Source organism: Sus scrofa, chromosome 15, assembly GCF_000003025.6.
Source record: "Sus scrofa isolate TJ Tabasco breed Duroc chromosome 15, Sscrofa11.1, whole genome shotgun sequence".
NCBI lineage: Eukaryota > Metazoa > Chordata > Mammalia > Artiodactyla > Suidae > Sus > Sus scrofa.
Window position 1 is genome coordinate 84,570,042 of NC_010457.5, and position 19,398 is coordinate 84,589,439.

A 19,398-nucleotide genomic window follows, 5' to 3' on the forward strand; every position below is an offset into this window, starting at 1 on the left:
CTGTGCTATATACTAGGACCTGTTGTTTATTAAAGCATATCTCAATTGTTGCTAACTATCTACCAGAAATATTTGATCTATACTTAAATTTCATAGTTTAAAGTTGAAAAAGTAAATTCACACACCTCAATTGTTCCCAAAATGCTTAAAAGTTTTACAATAACTATTTTAGGTATCGGTTTTAAATTAAAATTAATTAAAATTAAATAAAATTTAAAGTTTAGTTCTTTAGTTGCATTAGGCACATTTCAAATGTGAAAATCAACAGATATAACAGACCGCACAGCTCTATCATTTTTTTAATTAGCATGAGAATAGATATATTAAACAAGACTTTTAAAATCAGAATTTTCTCCTTAAAATTTTTCTTTCAACATGGTGGAAACTCACAACAAATGAGTATCCCAATGGTTTAATATAATTTTAAATATACACTAAGCAACCTCCCTGGTTTCTTTCACATTACAACCCAAGTCTAGCTATAATTAGGTATCAGTGATGGTGTTTTAAGTTGCTTACAGGCCGCTGCACTGATGAGATGACATCCACTCCCAAGGAAAGGGCCAGTTTGTGGAGGTGGTCCACATGCTCCTGCTTTTCCCGAGAGCGACTGAGGAGAACCTGGGCATCATGAGCATCCTCCATGTCCCTTGGCTGTTCTAGAAACTCCAGTTCTCTTGATGTGAAGAGCCGTCCCAGCTGGAATTTAGGGCATTAGCAACTAATCTGAGTTTCATGCTTTGATAAAGACAGATTTTTAAAATTGAAGTATAGCTGGTGTACAATACTATATAAGTTACAGGTGTAAAATATAGTGATGCACAATATTTAAAGGTTTGGGGTTTTTTGTTTTTGTTTTTTTTTTTTTTGTCTTTTTAGGGCCACACTGTGGCATATGGAAGGTCCAAGGCTAGGGGTTGAACTGGAGCTGCAGCTGCTGGCCTACACCATAGCCACAGCAATGCAGGACCCAAGCCCCATCTGAAACCTACACCACAGCTCACAGCAATGCCAGATCCTTAACCCAGTGAGCAAGGCCAGGGATTGAATCTGTGTCCTCATGGATACTAGTCAGGTTCATTACTGCTGCTCTACCACGGGAACTATGGATAATATTTAAAGGTTATACTCCATTCATGGTTATTATAAAATATTGGTTATATACCCTAAGTTGTACAATGTATCCTTATAACTTATTTTCAACCTAATAGTTTGTACCTATTAATCTACTCCCCCTGTCTTTTCCCCCTTCTCTTTCCCTATTGATAACCACTAGTTTGTAATCTGTATCCATGACTCTGCTTCTTCTTTGTTATATTCACTAGTTTGTTGTATCTTTAACTTCCACATATAAATGATATCATACTATATTTTTCTCAAAGACAGATTTTTTTCTTTTTTCTTCAGATTTTTTAAAAAGCTCATTTCCTATAACACTAGACAGTAAACTGCTGGCAAGCTCATCTAAAGTTATTAGTGTATTAGTATTATAGACAAATAAATATTACAATGCTGCAAATCAATAGGGTAAAATTAAGGGACTAACACTGCCAGTTGTGTTAAAGAAATTACTCTGTTTACTCATAGCCTTAGCAATATGTAGGCCTGTGATCTAAGTAAATTCAGAAGCTCTTTTCAAGGGATTTCAATGACTCCACTTTCTGTTAATAGAGGCTATTAACTATGAAGTTTTACTGAACACTCTACAATATCTGGTACTTGGAATATTAAAAAATTGGTCCCCATGCTGTATTGTGGAAAAAAAATTGTATTTGTTTTATTCTCTCAAATAGCTTGCACTTGAGTTAGGGGAACAAAAGTAATTAAGAACCAAAGTACTAAAAATGACGGATGTGTGGAATAAACTGTAAGAGTCTGAGGAATTTAGAAGAGAGAAAAATCCCTCTGAGGGAGGCAGGACTGTTATATGGCGGGACAGGGTTTAGGTGGTAGCGAGGAGAGAGGAGAACGTGTCAGATAATAGCAGCCCCAGAGTCAAGGCCTGGAATTAGGAATGTGGACACCATCTCTGAGGGACTGTGAAGAGCCCAGTTTGGCTGGAACATCTTTGAGGATGGGGCACAGTGAGAGAAAAGGCAGCGGCCAGATTGCGGAAAGCTTCTAACATCAGAAGAAGCAATTTGGCCTTTATTTATTACATAGTCATTTATTTTTAATTTCATGGTTTAAAACTGAGAGTCTTCCAGACATCTGTGATAGGTCTTACCTCTTCTCTGACTTGGTGGAACTGGATAGTCTTATACAGGATTTCCTCGTAATTTCGAATTCTCTCTTTCTGGTTTTGATGGAGGTGAATGAGGTCCTTCAGTTGCTGAGACCTCTCTTTCACAGGGGCTCCTTTGCCACTTAACTCTTCTGATTCTTTTATAATGTACTGAACCTCATCATTCAGTTGCTGAAAAGTTGAAAGCAATGAATGAAACATAGCTTTTGGAGAACCTTTTGATTTACAAATGACTACATGAAGGTCTCAGTAACGAATCGCTCTCTTGTTTATTAGCAGATGCTTATTGTGAATCTCACCCTCCAGGAAAATCCAGGCACGTGCCTGAGACTAGGGATATATTCTTCCATCCCTATCTTCTCATATTTTTTTTTTAAATTATGAGCAATGCAAAAAAAAAGTGTTTCAAAATTAGGTGGTGAAATGGAACACCAGATATGCTAGTCATCTGTTAAGTTAATGTATTTTAGATACTCTAGGAAGCTGTGATCATCTTTGATATCTAACACAACTAGAATTAGGTGGTATGATAAAAACACTGAAAGAAGACAAGTATAAAAATGTATTGCTTGTCCTCTCTGATGAAAGAATGATCAGAATGAACAACCAGCTGAGAAGCAGAGTAGCTATGCTGCCTTAACAAGTGACCATCACAGAATCCACAAATAGCCATCACCTGTAGGGAGGGATAAACCCATTTCTTTTTATCTAGCACTGCTCAGGTATCCCTTAGACAAATCTAGTTCCTCCCGGAAAGCTCAAAGAGGAAGCCACTGTTAACATCTGAATTGAATTTTATGTCAAAAGTAATGGAAATGATTTAGGCTAAGGAGACAGTTTTCAGAAGAGCGAACTAGTAAGGGTCTTAAAGTTGAAATCAAGCATGTGGGCATCAAACATACACACATCACTGTGACAAAGCTAAAGAAGCTTGAGAATGGTCTCTGATCGAGAGGAATTTATACATACGCACTTGCTCATGGCAGGGGTGTGCACACATGAAATGCAGGTACATATGACACAGGGTGTAATGAAGAATCTAACAGGTGGGCTACTAGGATTTTCTAAGAGTTTGGAGGAAAAAACTCACTGTGGGTCACAATGGTGTGTGCACTTTGTGTGGGTATGGAGGGTGGTGGTAGTGGAGAGGTATTACATCAGTCTTAAAGGATCCATGCAGGAGGATGACGGGACTGGCACATGCTTTCGTGGTTGAGTCAATCTCAAGAGGAGCGGGAGGTGGGGGTGTGGAATGCACTAGCAGTCAGGGCCTGGGAACATGACTCATGGTTTTTTCTCTTACATTCTGAGGCCTCCCTGAGATGGAGAAAGAGAGAACACAGCAAAATTCCTGAGATGGTGGTAGGAGCCTGGAGTGCCAGTTGGGGGGGGGCAGTGACATCACCATGATAATTGGAGGGATAGAGGACAACAGAACCTCTGTGAGAGGTTACCCATCCTTGCTCTGAGATGTTTGAATCTAAAACTGTCTATACCCTTTAGGAAAATAATTAAATATACATGAAAATATATTAATAAGGAAATAATTTAATATAAATTAAAAAAAAACCTAAGATAATATATTAAGGACATTTTGTAGCCTGGTTGGCTGTATATCATCAAATACAGAATACTGTAGTAAAACAGAAAGGAAAATGTTGGGGGGGGTTCTTTTTTTTTAGGGCCACTCCCATGGCATATGGAAGTTCCCAGGCTAGGGGTCAAATAAGAGCTGCAGCTGCTGTCTTATGCCACAGCCATAGCAACGCGGGATCCGAGCGAGCTGAGTCTGTGACCTACACCATGGCTCATGGCAACACTGGATCCTTAATCCACTGAACGAGGCCAGGGATCAAACCCTCAGTCTTCATGGATACTAGTGTGATTTGTTTCCACTGAGCCACAATGGGAAGTCTGAAAATGTGTTTTTAAAATGGATTTTTAGACAAGAAATGCTTTGTTTTTTAAAAATAGTAATTCATTAGACTATTAAAATTAATTGGGTAAGCTTCAACTGAATGGTTTTTAATTCTTTTTCCATTCACCCAAGTCCATCAGTTGGTTTCTTCACCTGGAACTGAGGCTTCATTTCATTCCACTTTTTCCGTAGACCTAAAATGGTCTGGAGACTCCCTCCAAGGTCAAGTGCAGACACAGGCATAAGTGCTTCCTGAAGAAGTTTCAAGTTGTGAGTAGTCTGAAATACACATTAGATAGTTATGCGTATGTTTTCTTTGATACCACCAGCAAGTACATCACAATCATTCCAGTGATGACAAGGTATGTCATCAAACTTTTCAATTCCCGTGAAAACACGCACCACTTAAAGTGGGCTTGTGGTTCTAAACCACCAATGAACAAATGCACAGCCCCTCTTTTTACTATGGTAAAGTATACAGAACAAAATTCACCATTTTAACCATTCTGAAGTGTGCAGCTTAGTGGCATTAGTATGTTCATATTGATGTGTGGCCATCACCACCATCCATCGCCAGAACTACCCCGTCTTCCCAAACAGGAACTCTGTATCTGCTAAATACTAACTCCCACTTCCCCCCTTCACCTCAGCCCCTGGTAACCTGTTTTGCTTTTTATTTTTATGAATGTGAATATTCTAGTAATCACCCATAAGTGGAATCATACTATTTGTCCTTTTGTGTTCGGTTTCTTTCACTTATGTTTCCAAGTTTCCTCCATCTTGTTGCATATGTCAGAACTTCCTTATTTTTTTTTTTCTTTTCAGAGCCATACCCAGAGCAAATGGAAGTTCCCAGGCTAGGGGTTGACTTGGAGCTTCAGCTACCAGCCTATGCCACAGCCATAGCAACGCCAGATCTGAGCTGCCTCTGCAACCTGTGCAGCAACATCGGATCCTTAACCCCCTGAATGAGGCCAGGACATACATCCTCATGGATACAAGTCAGTCTCTTAACTCACTGAGCCACAACAGGAACTCCCAGAACGTCCTTCCTTTTTAAGGCTTGATGATACCCATGGCCTGGCCCCTCACCTTTCTAAGTTGCTCTTTGAACGCTCCCCACTGCTGTTTCATGGGCTTGCTTGCAGAGGCTTTAAGTTGCCAGGCCATCCGAAGGTGACTGAGTTCTTCCCTTTCTGCCTTCTGGCTCTCCATGGTGTTCTCCATAATGAGCACTTCATTTTTCACATTTAATATTTCATTTGCTTTTGCCTGTTAAATTAATAATCTATATAGTAGCTTTTCTTTCCCAGGAAAGACAGCATTTTTGCATACAACTATTTTAGGGGCCAAATGCTTCATCATCACCAAAGCAGCACACAGTTCAGATATCAAGACAAGCCTGAAAGATCTTTGCAGAGGCATAGCTGGGCTCTCAGAACCCACACTCTAAGCTTGGACATCAGGTCCCCAGTTTTTCACAAACCCACTGGTGTTTAAATCCCCTCTTATTTCCTGGGGCTTAAGGAGCACAGGGATCCAGAAATTTTCAAATTGAGATTGTTTTCACGCATAAGTTTTGAAGTGGATTCCATCTTATATTTTAACACACATTAGAATAAGTCAAAAATCTCAGTATCAGGGAACATGAGGGGGTAGATTGCCCTGGGTCTGCTTTTCTTTTTAAACTATCACATTGTATATATTCCAATTAGTTTAAATTTTCCTTGTGAACAGTTTCTCCAGTTACTCCCTTTTGTGAGAACTGAAATGTGCATCTCTATACAGTTGTCCCTGGGTATTCATGGGGTGGTGGGGGGAGGGGGAGGAGACTGGTTCCAGGACTCACTGTGGATACAAAAATCAGTGCCTGCTCAAGTCCCATAGTTGGCCTTCCATATCCACAGTTTCCACATTCCTGGTTTCAACCAACTGTGGATGACATATTATGTTTAGATCCCCAGTTGGCTGAATCCATGGATGTAGAACCTGGGGCTATGGAGGGCTGACTTTTTCTCTCTATTTGTATCTATTTCTCTCTATTTGTATCTCTCTATTTGTACTGTACTTCTGTGCTCCGGAAGCACAGTATCTCAAATCGAAGACTTTTCTTCCCAACTTTCATATGTTTTGGCTTTCTGACATGAAACTCTTTAAATAATGGTTTTAAACAATAGGAAATCCAGTTGGCAGCAGGAGGATAAGAGAGGTAGAGACTAAGACATCAAAAAATGCAGAAGGGTATTTGTTTGGCAAAACAATAATCTTTACTTTGATGGCCAGCCCTTCGCAGTAAATCCTTGAATCTCTAAGAAGCAATTGTTCATGGATTTCTATAATGGCATGACAGTTGGATATGTAAAAGTCAAGGGATATTTTAGATTATAGTCAGAAGATGGTGTCATGAATATGCAACAGGATATTTTAAATAATAGACCATCTTATTTTTAAATTATTTTAAATAACATGAATACTGTACACTTATATTTTTATATTAATGTAGACATTATAAAGTGTCATTTAATTGCAAAAAAATCCTTCAGGTACTAAATGCAATTTCTCCAGTGAATTTGGAGATCTAGTAACAAAATGATGTAGTCTATAATTAGGATGAACTAGATGCACATGTTATGAAAGATATTAGCCACAGCAGGACCTAAAGCAAATAATATTTTTTATCTATGCTATAAATAAAGATAGGGTATCTTTTACATATTATTAAGAAACTATTCATCAAAATGTAAGATAATATATAATTGAACGTAAACTTGGAATTTTCGGCATGTTAATGACAACTTCAGTGAAAGGAATATACGATCTGAATGTAGTCTAGAAAAGAGAGCTATGGAAAGATTTGTTGATCCCTAGGTAGCAGGATTCAAGAAGAGTGATTGTGTATTTGGCAGACTTAGATATTTTGGCCACTCAGGAAGATTAAATAATTTGCTGAGGCTTAGCTAGTAAACACATTACTCATTCTACTTCTATATATGGTCATGGGAAATTTTGCCACAATTTGGTATAAACAAGGCACTAAATTTTCTATGTACATGGGTGGTCTTCTGACATCTTGCTTTTCAAATATCTTGATGACTGGAAGGCAGTATTCCAGGTAGCATTCTTGGTATTCGTCACAATAAATTGGTAAATTGGCACTTTCATTAAGAGGTATGCCAGATTTCTGCCCTAAATCAGTTTCCCTGATCTAGATGATTTTCAGATGAACTGAAAAAATTTTTAATTTCAAGCTTGAAAAATATGAGCCACAGCAGCCCAATCAAGAGCAGAACATGCAGCAGAAGATGCCAGCTGGACCTCTTCCTTCTTAACAACCAAACTGGTTACCACATTGCAGCAATAATGTTTGTTTAAAAGATATAAAGAGGGTAAGAAATGTGTCTTTACTTGCTCTACCAACAATTTCATATCTCAAAATGTCACTGGGCCAATGAAATTAAGCATTATGTAGACCTTATTTCTTATCAATAAAGAAGAATTTACTTATGACAGCGGTAAAGACCTTGGGGTAAAGTGGTCATGTTTATAATGTCAAGATAAAAGACCACCAAGGTATGTAGTAAAATACATACTACTTCTGAAAACTCAAAGTGGGCATTTGAATATTAAAAACCTAAGTTTATTTAAATATAGATACAAAATATAATTTTGAATGGGTTCCTCCTGCAGATCTTAAATGCAAATCTGACTGTCCAATCTTAAACATTCTAAGTAATTAATTCAAAACTTTTGTTTCTTGGTAGGATGGCGTAGCCATTGTTTGAGAATTGCTTCAGCCTAGAAGAACTAGAAAAGCTGGATAAAACCCTAACCCTAACCCATACTTGAAGGCAACAAGAACTAAGAGGCCAAGACTCCAGAGAAGGATGAATCTGAGAGTGGTGAGCTCACCTGTCACCTCTCTTACCCCTGTCAGGGGCATTTCCCAATTTCGTGCACTGACAGGTGGCAGATCATGAGACTTTACTAGGGGATACAGAAATCAGTAGAGCTTTTGACAGACACTAGTGAGGGTGAGGGGCTTCAAGCACACAGCTGATCTTCATCTCAGAACATTGACAAAATACTTGGGGCTGTACAGGACAGTGGATTTAAAAACCTAAGCAAAAGCCTCTGAAAAGGAGAGTGGAGGTTTTCAGCAGTCTTCCAAGACTCCCCAGATTGGAGATCTGCCAAGGGGGAGAGCCCTCAGAATATGCCCCAAGCTCTAAGTTGAAAACACTGAGACCCCAAGGTTGATAGAATAGATTGAGCCTTGACAGGATTACACTCTAGATTCAATTCCACCAGCTCCTGATTGGCCTAAGTGATCTTCCACCAATATCCACCTAGCAAAAAAAAAAAAAAAGAACACCTTCTGGAACCCCTACAGTTTTTCATACATAATGCATGACGTTTAATAGCTATTCACTCATAATCCTAAAATAGGATGACATGACTGGAAACCAAGAAAACAAGTAGACAATAGAAACAATTCCAGGAGTTCCCATGTGGCACAGTGGAAACAATCCAACTAGGAACCATGAGGTTATGGATTCGATCCCTGGCCTTGCTCAGTGGGTCAAGGATCTGACATTGCCATGAGCTGTGTGTAGGTCGCAGACATGGCTCAGATCTGGCGTTGTTCTGCCTGTGGCATAGTCCAGCAGCTACACCTCCAATTCGACCCCTAGTGTGGGAATCTCCATATGCTGAGTGGCCCTAAAAAGACAAAAAGACAAAAAGACAAAAAAAAAAAGAAAAGAAAAGAAAAGAAAAAGAAACAATTCTAGATCCAGATGCCAGAATTAGCTAAGAAACGCTTTAAATCCTCATGATACATATGGTCATGGAAATACAGAAAAGGAGATAAAAAAGCAAATTTCACTGACAATACAAATCTAATCAAAAGAGTCAACAGAAAATTCCAGAACTGAAAAATAAATCTTCTCAAAAGGAAGTTTGCAATACAAAGAATAGACAAAAAAGTGCAGTTTGCAAATATGTAAATTACATTATGAATTCAAATTGGAGAAGTATACAATCAAGAGACAGATGTAAAGATATACTGAACAAAGTATAAACATGTAAAAGATAGATAATATACATTCTAAATGTTTTAAAAGCACCTATGTAACATAAGAATAGAGATAAAATAATCAGCAAATTTTCTCTGATGCTTAAGGACAGAATTAGATAAACTAGAATTATTTGATGAATATTTTATTTCTGTATAGATTTAAGAGGAACTGTGTTGAAACAATAAAGTTTGAAACAATTAAGATAAAGAGAAAATTGTAGCTCAAAATAGATTAGGATAGTTAGAGTCTAACTCTTCCAAAGGAATTCAGGATCTAGACTTAGATTCATCACTCAGTCAAGGTCAGAGTACTAAGGAAATTGCAGGTGTCAGTCATCTTTGCAAATCTATAGAAAAGTAGGAGAAGGGCTGGAAAACCAGAGAAAGGAAAATGCCCCATTTTTCAAATTTGGGAAAGGGATGGGCCACATAATTCATCGACCAGTAAGCTTTACACTGAAAACCAGTTCAATAAAGACAACTGATCAAGTTGATTGTGAACACTTTGGAAAGAACTCCTTGATCACTAGGAGTCCATCTAATTCATGCCAGAGTATATTTATATAATTGATAGGTTACTAGGTAGAGAGCCCTTCCTTTGAGAAAGATCTTCCATTATAGACCTAAGAAAAAGGTTGTGAAATGTGGTTAAATTAAAGTACTATCGGGGACTGTGTAAAAAGCTGGTTAATCAGGAGTTCCTGTTGTGGCGCAGCAAAAACAAATCCGGCTAGGAACCACAAGGGTTCAATACTTGGCCTCGGTCAGTGGGTTAAGGATCTGGTGTTGCCCTGAGCTGTGGTATAGGTCACAGATGAGCTCAGATCCCGTGTTGCTGTGGCTGTGGTGGAGGCTGGCAGCTACAGCTCTGCTTCGACCCCTAGCCTGGGAACCTCTATATGCCATGGGTTTGGCCCTAAACCCCCCTTTCCCAAAAAAGACCAAACAAAAAAAAAACCAACTAGTTGATCAACAAATTATGTAATGCATTGGATGTCAAACTGGCCCTCAGACACTTTTTTTGTTTGTTTGTTTGGTCTTTCCAGGGCCGCATCCCCTGCAGAGTGTGGAAATTGCCAGGCTAGCAGTCAAATCGGAGCTATAGCTGCTAGCCTACACCACAGCCATAGCAACACCAGATTCTTAGCCCACTGAGTGAGGCGAAGGATCAAACACACGTCCTCATGGATACTAGCCGAGTTCATTACCACTGAGCCACGATGGGAACTCTTCAGACACTTTTAAGTAAAGATCTAATTGCAGCCAGAGGAGACTGACTTATTGATGAATAGTATTAAACCCAGGCTAATGTAGTAGACAGCAGGTTCAAAATTAGTGTAATGAGATGCAATCATGAGTCAAAACTAACAAAATGAAATGAAATAAGATAAACACAAAGGTTCACATTTGTATGTAAAAGATAAATAGGCAACATGGATATAAAACGGAAGAGCCCTAGCTTGGCAGGAACTGCAATAAAAATGTAACAGGAGTTATATTCTATCACAAGCTTAATATGAACCAACAGAGTGAAATTACTACTAAAGTGCTAGCACAATCTTAGATCTCATTAGTAAAGAATGAGAACCACTTTTGTATGTGTTTAAGTTGTACCTTACTTTTTACTTATATTTTATGAAAGATTTTGACAAACCATGGAAAATTCTGAGAGGGTAGATTAGGATGAAGAGAGAAATAAAGCTACCTCCTAAATGATAGAAAGGATGTATTTCTAATTATCTATAGAAAAGATTCAGCTTAGACATTGCAACTTCAAGGTTTGAAAAAATTTCATGTGTAAGAGGAATGAAATATGAATGCCACCCCACCCCAGCCCCATGGAGCTAGAGAGGGTTAGAATCAGATATAAAGACAGATTTGACTTAGATTAAAAAAAAAAAAAAAAAAAACAAAAAAAAACTCCTAGGGAGTTCCCGTCATGGCACAGCAGAAACAAATCCAACTAGGAACCGTGAGGTTTCGGGTTTCATCCCAGTGTGGTGTAGGTCACCGACACGGCTCGGATCTGGCATTGCTGTGGCTCTGGCATAGGCTAGCAGCTGTAGCTCCAATTTGACACCTAGCCTGGGAACCTCCACATGCTGTGAGTGAGGCCCTAAAAAGCAAAGCAAAGCAAAACAAAACCAAAAAACCACACTTCTAGTAACTGGCATTTTCCAACAAGAAAATGAAGAGTTTCATTAGGAAGAAACTTGAGATATTGAAGGAGAGATGGATTAGCCATCTTTTAAGAATTCTGTAGAGAATTTTATACGGGTCTGAGATTGATATAAGGATTACATTTTACAGATATAACTTGACAACTAAATCTTAGAGAACATTTCTAAATGTAATGGAGCTTCATTATAAAAGATCCACTAGAGTAAGAAATTCTTCAAAATGAAGATTCATCCTAGATGTTGCCTTTAGCCTCTGGAAATTTTGTAAGAATCTTACTGTATTCTCTCAACACAACTGGGAACTTCTGGGTGAACTTTATGTAATAATAACAAGGTTGTGTTTGGAGTATAGTCACTCTTTCTTGTTAATAAAATAGCCTTCATGCGATAAACTAACAAGAGGTCTAGGACCAAAGAAGCAAAAAAATGCTGGCCTTCAAGATTGTTGTAGGTTCAATGAAACTAAAAAGAACTTCCTAACCTGCCCAGCTGCATAACATATCATTGAACTTTTGAATTTATAATTTTGACTTTGACAAGTAATCCTTGCAAAAGGTGGGATTCATTTAATGTCGTTCTCACCATATTTATTAAATTAAGGAACTCAAGCCCTAGGTCCTGAGTTAAAAAGCTCTTCTTTAAAAATAGCTGCCACTGCTTCTCCACTGAGTCAGACCGACGCTTGGCTTCAACATTATCCTCTTCCTTTTGTGGGATTTCAGTTTGGTAAAACTCCTTTAGCCTCTGACATTGCTCCTCTGCCTGAAAAAAAGAATATAAATGAAAGTTAACAACACTTAAAAACATTTTTAAAGGGAAAAAATTCAGATTCCAATAAAAGCCTCTATAGAAGTTAATTGGAAACTATGTTTCAGATTTCTTTAAATAGTGATTATATATTGTCAACTTACTGAAAAGACATGAAAATCTATTTAGGTTGTTGACAGGCCAGACTGACTACCACTGAGTAGTAAATGAGCTGACCAGTTTATTACCCATAAAACTTACTTACTGTAGCCAAAATCAGATTGAAGTGTTATATACGTGTATGTTTTGCATTGGGGGATAATTTATGTCAAAAACCATTGTGGTGCCATTTAAAGCTGATTTTATAATTAAGAAGAAAGATAAACCTATATAATCAAGAAATACAAATCAGAAAGAAATGTAAGTTCAGTGAAAAATTATTCATAATTAGTAAATCACAACTTGCTTCTAATCAGTGGTGAACCAGAACAAAAGAGTACAAATAATTGTGAATTTTCCATATGGGTGTTAGTATTAAACTGCCTCCATGAGCTAATCTTAGAGGTACCTTACTTAACCTCCCCAGAATTATATTTTCTCATTTTCTAACCAATGTAAGTAGGGCTAGATTATTTTAAATTACTCTCTTCAAACAGGGTTTATATAAAATTAAATGTGCCTGTAAAACTATAGATTAACATGTAACTGGGTGTTATAGAAATAGATTTTTTATTATAGTTGATTTACAATATATAGCCAATTTTTGTTGTACATTAAAGTGACCCATATATCTTCTTTCTTATATTATCTTCCATCATGTTCTATCCCAAGTGATTGGATATCATTCCCTGTGCTGTATGGCAGGACCTCATTTCTCATCCATTCTAAATGTAATAGTGTCCATCTACTAACCCCAAACTCCCAGTCCAACTCACTTCTTCCCTCCCCCTTGGCAACCATGAGTCTGTTCTCTATGTCTGTGAGTCTGTTTATGTTTTGTAGATAGGTTCATTTGTGCCACATTTTAGATTCCACATAGAAAATCTTTGATACAAGTTTTATGCATAATACTTAATGGCCAATAGGACCAGAGTCAAAGAGTTCATAACTACTGAAGGCAAAAGAGGATAAGAAATTTTGGGCAACGGGAGTTTCCGTCGTGGCGCAGTGATTAGCAAATCTGACTAGGGAGCATGAGGCTGCGGGTTCAATCCCTGGCCTCGCTCAGTGGGTTAAGGATCCGGCGTTGCCATGAGCTGTGGTGTAGGTTGTAGACGCGGCTCATATCCCACATTGCTGTGGCTCTGGCATAGGCTGTGGCTACAGCTCTGGTTCAACCCCTAGCCTGGGAAGCTCCATATGCTGTGGGAGCGGCCCAAGAAATGGCAAAAAAAAAAAAAAAAAAAGAAAGAAAGAAAGAAAAGAAAGAAATTTTAGGCAATGGCTAATCACTATATTTTAAAGATTTTAACATCATTCCTAATTGAAATGAGTGCCTACAAATGACATCCAGAAACAGAAATTCTTTCCTCTTTTCCTATATTCCATTTATTCATGCCTCTGGTTTGCTAATGCTTGTTTCCTCAGCCCAGAATGATCTTTCCTCATTTTTCTGCTTCTACTTGTACTTCATGAGATAGTTAAAATGCCACCTCCTCCAAAGGGTCTCCTAAGATTCCATAGTAAGGATTAAGCCTTTAATTCTTGGGTTCCCAAAGATAGTTCTGGGAGAGAGAAAACAAAAAGTAAATTATTACAGCACAAAGACAAGTCCACACCCAATGTCATGGGCACATGACAGAGAGCAAATGGGGATGAATTTCCCAAAGGAATTGATGCTTGATCTGGATCTTACAGAATTGTCCAGGGTGAGAGGGAAGAGGAGAAGGGTGGCCCCAGATGGGAGGAAGAACAAGAGTGAAGGCACAAGTGTCAAATATTGGCTGGTTCGGAGCATGATAAATGATCTTGGTGTGGGTGAAGTTTGGGTAGTAGCAGCTGAATGGTAACAAAGAAGCAAGAGTGATCACTGTGTTGTGATAAAACTGGCTGGTAGGTTTCAACTTGTTTTCTAGTATACTCAACATGATGTGACACATTCTTGTTAGCCTGAGACAACCGACAGCTATCACAATGACTCAGACTCAGCATGACAACCACAGTACCTCAACAGGATTGTGCGCTACAGGCTGGGGTGTCAATTTGACAGGCTGTAGGTTCTGTGAAATACTCAAAACATAAACTTTTATTCAACCTCCATTTCCAACTGCTTAAAAAAGCCTCCTTGAGCATAAGTGAAAATGATGTCATTATAGGAATTCCCTTGAATTTGGACTATTTTCTTTTTTTTTAAATGAATTAATGAAAAACTGTAATACTTTATCCTATCCATTTTTTTGGTAAAAGTTATAACTTGTTTCACAAATTACATTTGTCAGGTAACATGAATTTCAGGATGTGACCTGATCAGATCTGCTTTAGAATCACCATTTTTTTGAAAGGCATGAAAGGGGGGATTATAGGAGGCAGAGAGATCATGTAGATATGATTTCTCTAAGTGGAGCCAGAGATGATGAGGACCTGAAAGGAAGAAGTGATGGCACAGATGAAGAGGAAGAGGGATTCAAAAATTTCTTAGGTGGTCTCTGAAGACAGATGTGGCATAGCATGGCCTTTGGAACATGAAAAACAAAAGGGAGGAGACTGGGGATTAAACGTCAGCTTTGAGGTTTATACCTGTTTGGTCTTATAAACCTAACTTCTCAGAGCCTCAGTTTCCTCTTTTGTTAAATGGGGATAATAGTAAATAAACATAGGGGTATTAGAATTAAATGAAATCAGGAATGAAAAGCTTGGGGCCCAGCACAAAATAAGTACTCATTAAGAGAGAGATCGGAAAAGACTCTGAACTTCTATACAGGACTTCTGAAAGACAAGGGGGTCATTTATCCAATGCCAAGATATGGAAGGAAAACATGTTTGAGGAAAAGATAGCCAGTTGCATTTAGTTGGTTTCAGGAGGCATAGGTGATTAGGATGACTGGAAGTTGAAAGCAATGGCCTGGAGCTCAGAATACTTGGTGCTGAGGAACCAATTTTGAGTTATTGCTGAATTGAAACTACAGGTGTGGGGGGTTATTTTTTGTAGGGAAAGTAAATAGAACGTACAAAATAGAGGCAAGAACTTTGTGAGGCGCCACACTTCAGGAACAGAGAACTGAATCAGGAAAAAGAAGGAACAGATAAAGACGTAGACAGACTTGTGTGAAATATCCAAATAATGCAATTATATAGGGACAGAAAACAGATCAGTGCTTGCCTGAGGCTGGGGGGTGGAAACCAGGACTGACTAAACGTATCCACTAGGGCTCTTTTGAGATTGATGGAAATATACCAAAACTGGAGTGCAGTGATGGGTGCACAACTCTATAAATACACTAAAAGTCATTACATTCTAAAACAGGTGAATTTTATGCTATGCAAATTATACCTAAAAAATCTGTTTTTTTTTTTTTTTAAGTCGAAGGAGGTGAGTGTGAGTAACTGGGTTAAATAAATGTGGCAGAGGGAGTGAGTGGGATGAATATTGAAAATACATCATTTCAGGAGGTTCCCTTGTGGTTCAGTAGGTTAAGAACCTGACATAATGTCTGTGAGGATGTGGGTTCAGTCCCCGGCCAATGGGTTAAGGATCTCTGATGTTGCTGCAAGCTGTGGTGTAGGTCACAGATGAGGCTCAGATCCTGTGTTGCTACGGCTTTGGCATAGCCTCAGCTACAGTTCTGATTTGACCCCTAGCCTGGAAACTTCCATTTTCTGCAGGTGCAGCCATAAAAAGAAAAGAAAAGAAAATACACCATTTCATCTGTCAACTAGAAAGTAGTAGGTGTAAGCTTATAAGAAAATTTTCAATGGAGTGAAGAGGTGGCAAATGGCTGGATTGGAAAGGGGATAAACTAAATGGCAGTGGGATGAGGATTGGTGAAGATCAGGAGGAATAGGAAAGAAACATCATCTTATCATCCAAGAGTCCAGATATGAAGGGAAGGAAAACTGTACAGTGGTAGCCTTAGTGAGGGCAAGACTGCTTGGGCATAACTGTAGACAAAGAAGGAGGAAGCAATGTAAAAAGCAAAATTTTTAAATTATTATTATTTTGTCTCTTCAGGGCCACGCCCACAGCATATGGAAGTTCCTAGGCTAGGGGTTGAATCCAAGCTGCAGCCACAGCAATGTCAGATCCTTAACCCACTGAGTGAGGCCAGGGATCGAACCTGCATCTTCATGAATAGTAGTTGGGTTCATTACCATTGAGCCACAATGGGAACTCCACAAAATTTTAAAATTAGAGGATGGATACTGAAGCTAGGTTCCCTATGCAGGAGCACATAGGGAAAGACTGATAGCTGATTAGTGCTGGACCCATGTCCACTTTATTGGGGACAGTGGAGGAAGAATGAATATGTTAGTGGGTTTGGAAACTGAAGGAAGTTAAGGAAGTTAGGCTCAATGGACTTATTTGTTTTAGTCCCATATAAGGTAAGGACATAGACTAAGATTTAGGAATGGAAACTGTGGTAAGAAGTTTGAGAATCGCTATTGAATGGGCACTGACTAGGGAGCCTATGGGGGAGCTCGGCTGAGGCAAAGCCCCATAAATGCATAAGAGCACCAATCAGCACAGTTGTGTGATTTTCCACAGGAGCATCTGGAAGCTTGAAAAGAGAAGCTAAGTAAACAGAGTGTTGGAATTATCTGGTATGGGGAAGTGGCAGAGTTAGGATGGCAGGCAGGGGGCTGAGGGTATAAGGAGTGGAATGGAATTGAAAAACCATGAGCTGGTGAGGAAAGAGGGAAAGCCTGAGGGGGTAGGAGATTGCCAGGCTGCGAGCACTGCCAAGGTTGGGCCAGAAGGCTCTGCCAGGTGAGAAAATTGACTGAGTGACAGCTGGGAGGAGGAAAGGATAGGCAGTCCCTCTGGTAAAGCGTTGTTTGCAAAGCTAAGGTTCCAGCCCTCACCCCAAAGATGTTGGTCCCAGAGGCCAGACTGGACTGTGGAAGTAGGTGCTGAGCTAGAAGCTAAGAAGTCACAAAGATGCAAAAAAAAACAGGCACTTCCTTGTACCGTCTCCAACATTTCAATTTCTAATAAAAATGCTCGTCAACAGAAAACCTATCAGTTGTAATACTTCTGCCAAACGCTGAGAGTTTGAGGCTAAGAAAAATTAAAAACAAACAACAAACAGCCAGAATAACAAAAGATGTGGAAAAGGAGGCAGTGGTCTCCTGAGATTTCCTGGGCGTGACCTTCCTCCACATTGGCGAGAACTCAGAATATTATGGAAGGAGAGCTGACAGAGGCAATGTGGGCTGGCAGGATGGGGGTCATGTGAGGTAAAGGTGAGAGTGTTGGGAGGATGGGGGGGGGGCAGAAACTGGGAATGCCACCTAACTTTGGTTGGCTTTGCCCCCAGGTAGACCTTGCCGGCTCTATCTCCCACTCAACCTGTACCTGCCTCCCTGAAAGGGGCGTGAAGGGCATGTACCTGCGAGCACTGGGACTGGAGTTAAATGTGTTGAAACTCCAGCACTTTTCTATTACCGATGTCATCTTCGAGAAGCTGGGACCTTTGAGAGATGGAATCCTAGTCTACCAGAGGGAATGTTACAGATTATTTAGCACAAACCAGTCAAAATAATGCCTCAGAAAAAGCTCTCAGAAGAAACTTATTAAAAAAGCATCAAACCAGGAGTTCCCATCATGGCTTAGCAGTTAACAAACCCGACTAGCTTCCGAGGATGCGTGTGTGATCCCTGGCCTTGCTCAGTGGGTTAAGGAACTGGTGTTGCTGTGAGCTGTGGTGAGGGTCGCAGATGCAGCTCAGGTCCCCCATTGCTGTGGCTCTGGTGTAGGCTGGCGGCTACAGCTCCAATTGGACCCCTAGCCTGGGAACCTTCATATGCCGCAGGTGCGGCCCTAAAAAGAAAAAAAAAAAAAAAAAGCATCAAACAAGACAGATTTGAGACTGGACCAAAAGTCTTTAATTTCCAAGTCTGTATATTTTAAACAAATCACATGAACTACTTGGGTATTTAAAGAGATTCATGATTTATTTTTGAATAGAAAATGACTTTTTATGGCCACACCACAACCCAGCCCAGGATTGAATCTAAGCTGCAGCTGTGACCTGTGCCACAGTTGCAGCCACCCTGGATCCTTCAACCCACTGCATCAGACCAGGCCATTGAACCCAAAACCTTGGCAGCAACCTGAGTCACTGCAGTTGCATTCTTAACTCACTGTACCATGGTGGGAATTCTGAAAATGAGTTACTTTTAATTAATTTTGTTCTATGTTTAGGACACTATAAAAATTTGTAGACCATGGTAAAAAGTGTTCCAACACAGCCACTTTGCTTATTTGTAAAAATCTACACATACACACTTGTATTATTTTGTGGTAAAATAATGTACTCTTTGAGTCTCTGTATGGTGCCTTGGAGTATAAAGGGGCCCTCGATGAGAACATGCACTGGGGTGGAGCATCTAGAACTACCCAGAGGGCTTCTATCCCCTTAGAAAGCAGGAAGACAGGCAGAGGCCACGCTGCCAAAAGGGGAGAGCCCATAGGTACCTCCTCTGATGACTTGAGAAATGCCACATAAGTTTGCAGGACTTGTGACCTGGAGCTGATGCTTTGGCCAAGTATGTTTAATTCTTCCTCTAGCCATTTAGCTTTAGAAGAAAGCAATGACACTTCATCAGGTTCAAAATCATTTGTCTCCGTCAGGAGTTTTGCAGCTGCTTCTAATTCATGTGATGTCTCCTACGAAAGCAAAGCACAGGGGGTCAGAAGCTGACAGGGGAATCATGAACATTCACATTTCATTACCTCCTGTACAGCATCTATTACGATTATTAATTGAACTTGTACCAAAGCTCTCCTCAATAAAAAAGGCACATATTTCAAAATTTGGGGGGAAAAAAAGGCACCTTAAAATGAAAACCGTCTCAAATTATTTTTCTACCAGCTATACATCTTCTTTAGAAAATTGTATTTTCTATTTTACAAATAGAAGTAAATTTGTTTAGTAAGAAAGGTTATAGAACAAACTGGCAGAAATGTTTAAAATAATTTATGTGTAATAATTATATGTGATAACTGCTTTATGAAATTTACCAATAGCTCTAGAAAAATCTTAATTTTGTTATATGAGATGAAAATTTATAG

The 19,398-nt window shown here is 39.2% G+C and overlaps 1 protein-coding gene across 1 annotated transcript in view; it reads right to left on the bottom strand.

Moving 5' to 3' along the window:
- CCDC141 (coiled-coil domain containing 141) overlaps positions 1–19,398 on the bottom strand; it is a 210,572-nt gene that overhangs the window by 35,317 nt on the left and 155,857 nt on the right. Inside the window, 6 exon segments of the mRNA XM_021075317.1 lie at positions 520–699; positions 2,228–2,416; positions 4,317–4,442; positions 5,256–5,435; positions 12,003–12,182; positions 18,802–18,993. Of these exon segments, the coding sequence (XP_020930976.1) occupies positions 520–699; positions 2,228–2,416; positions 4,317–4,442; positions 5,256–5,435; positions 12,003–12,182; positions 18,802–18,993 (1,047 nt within the window).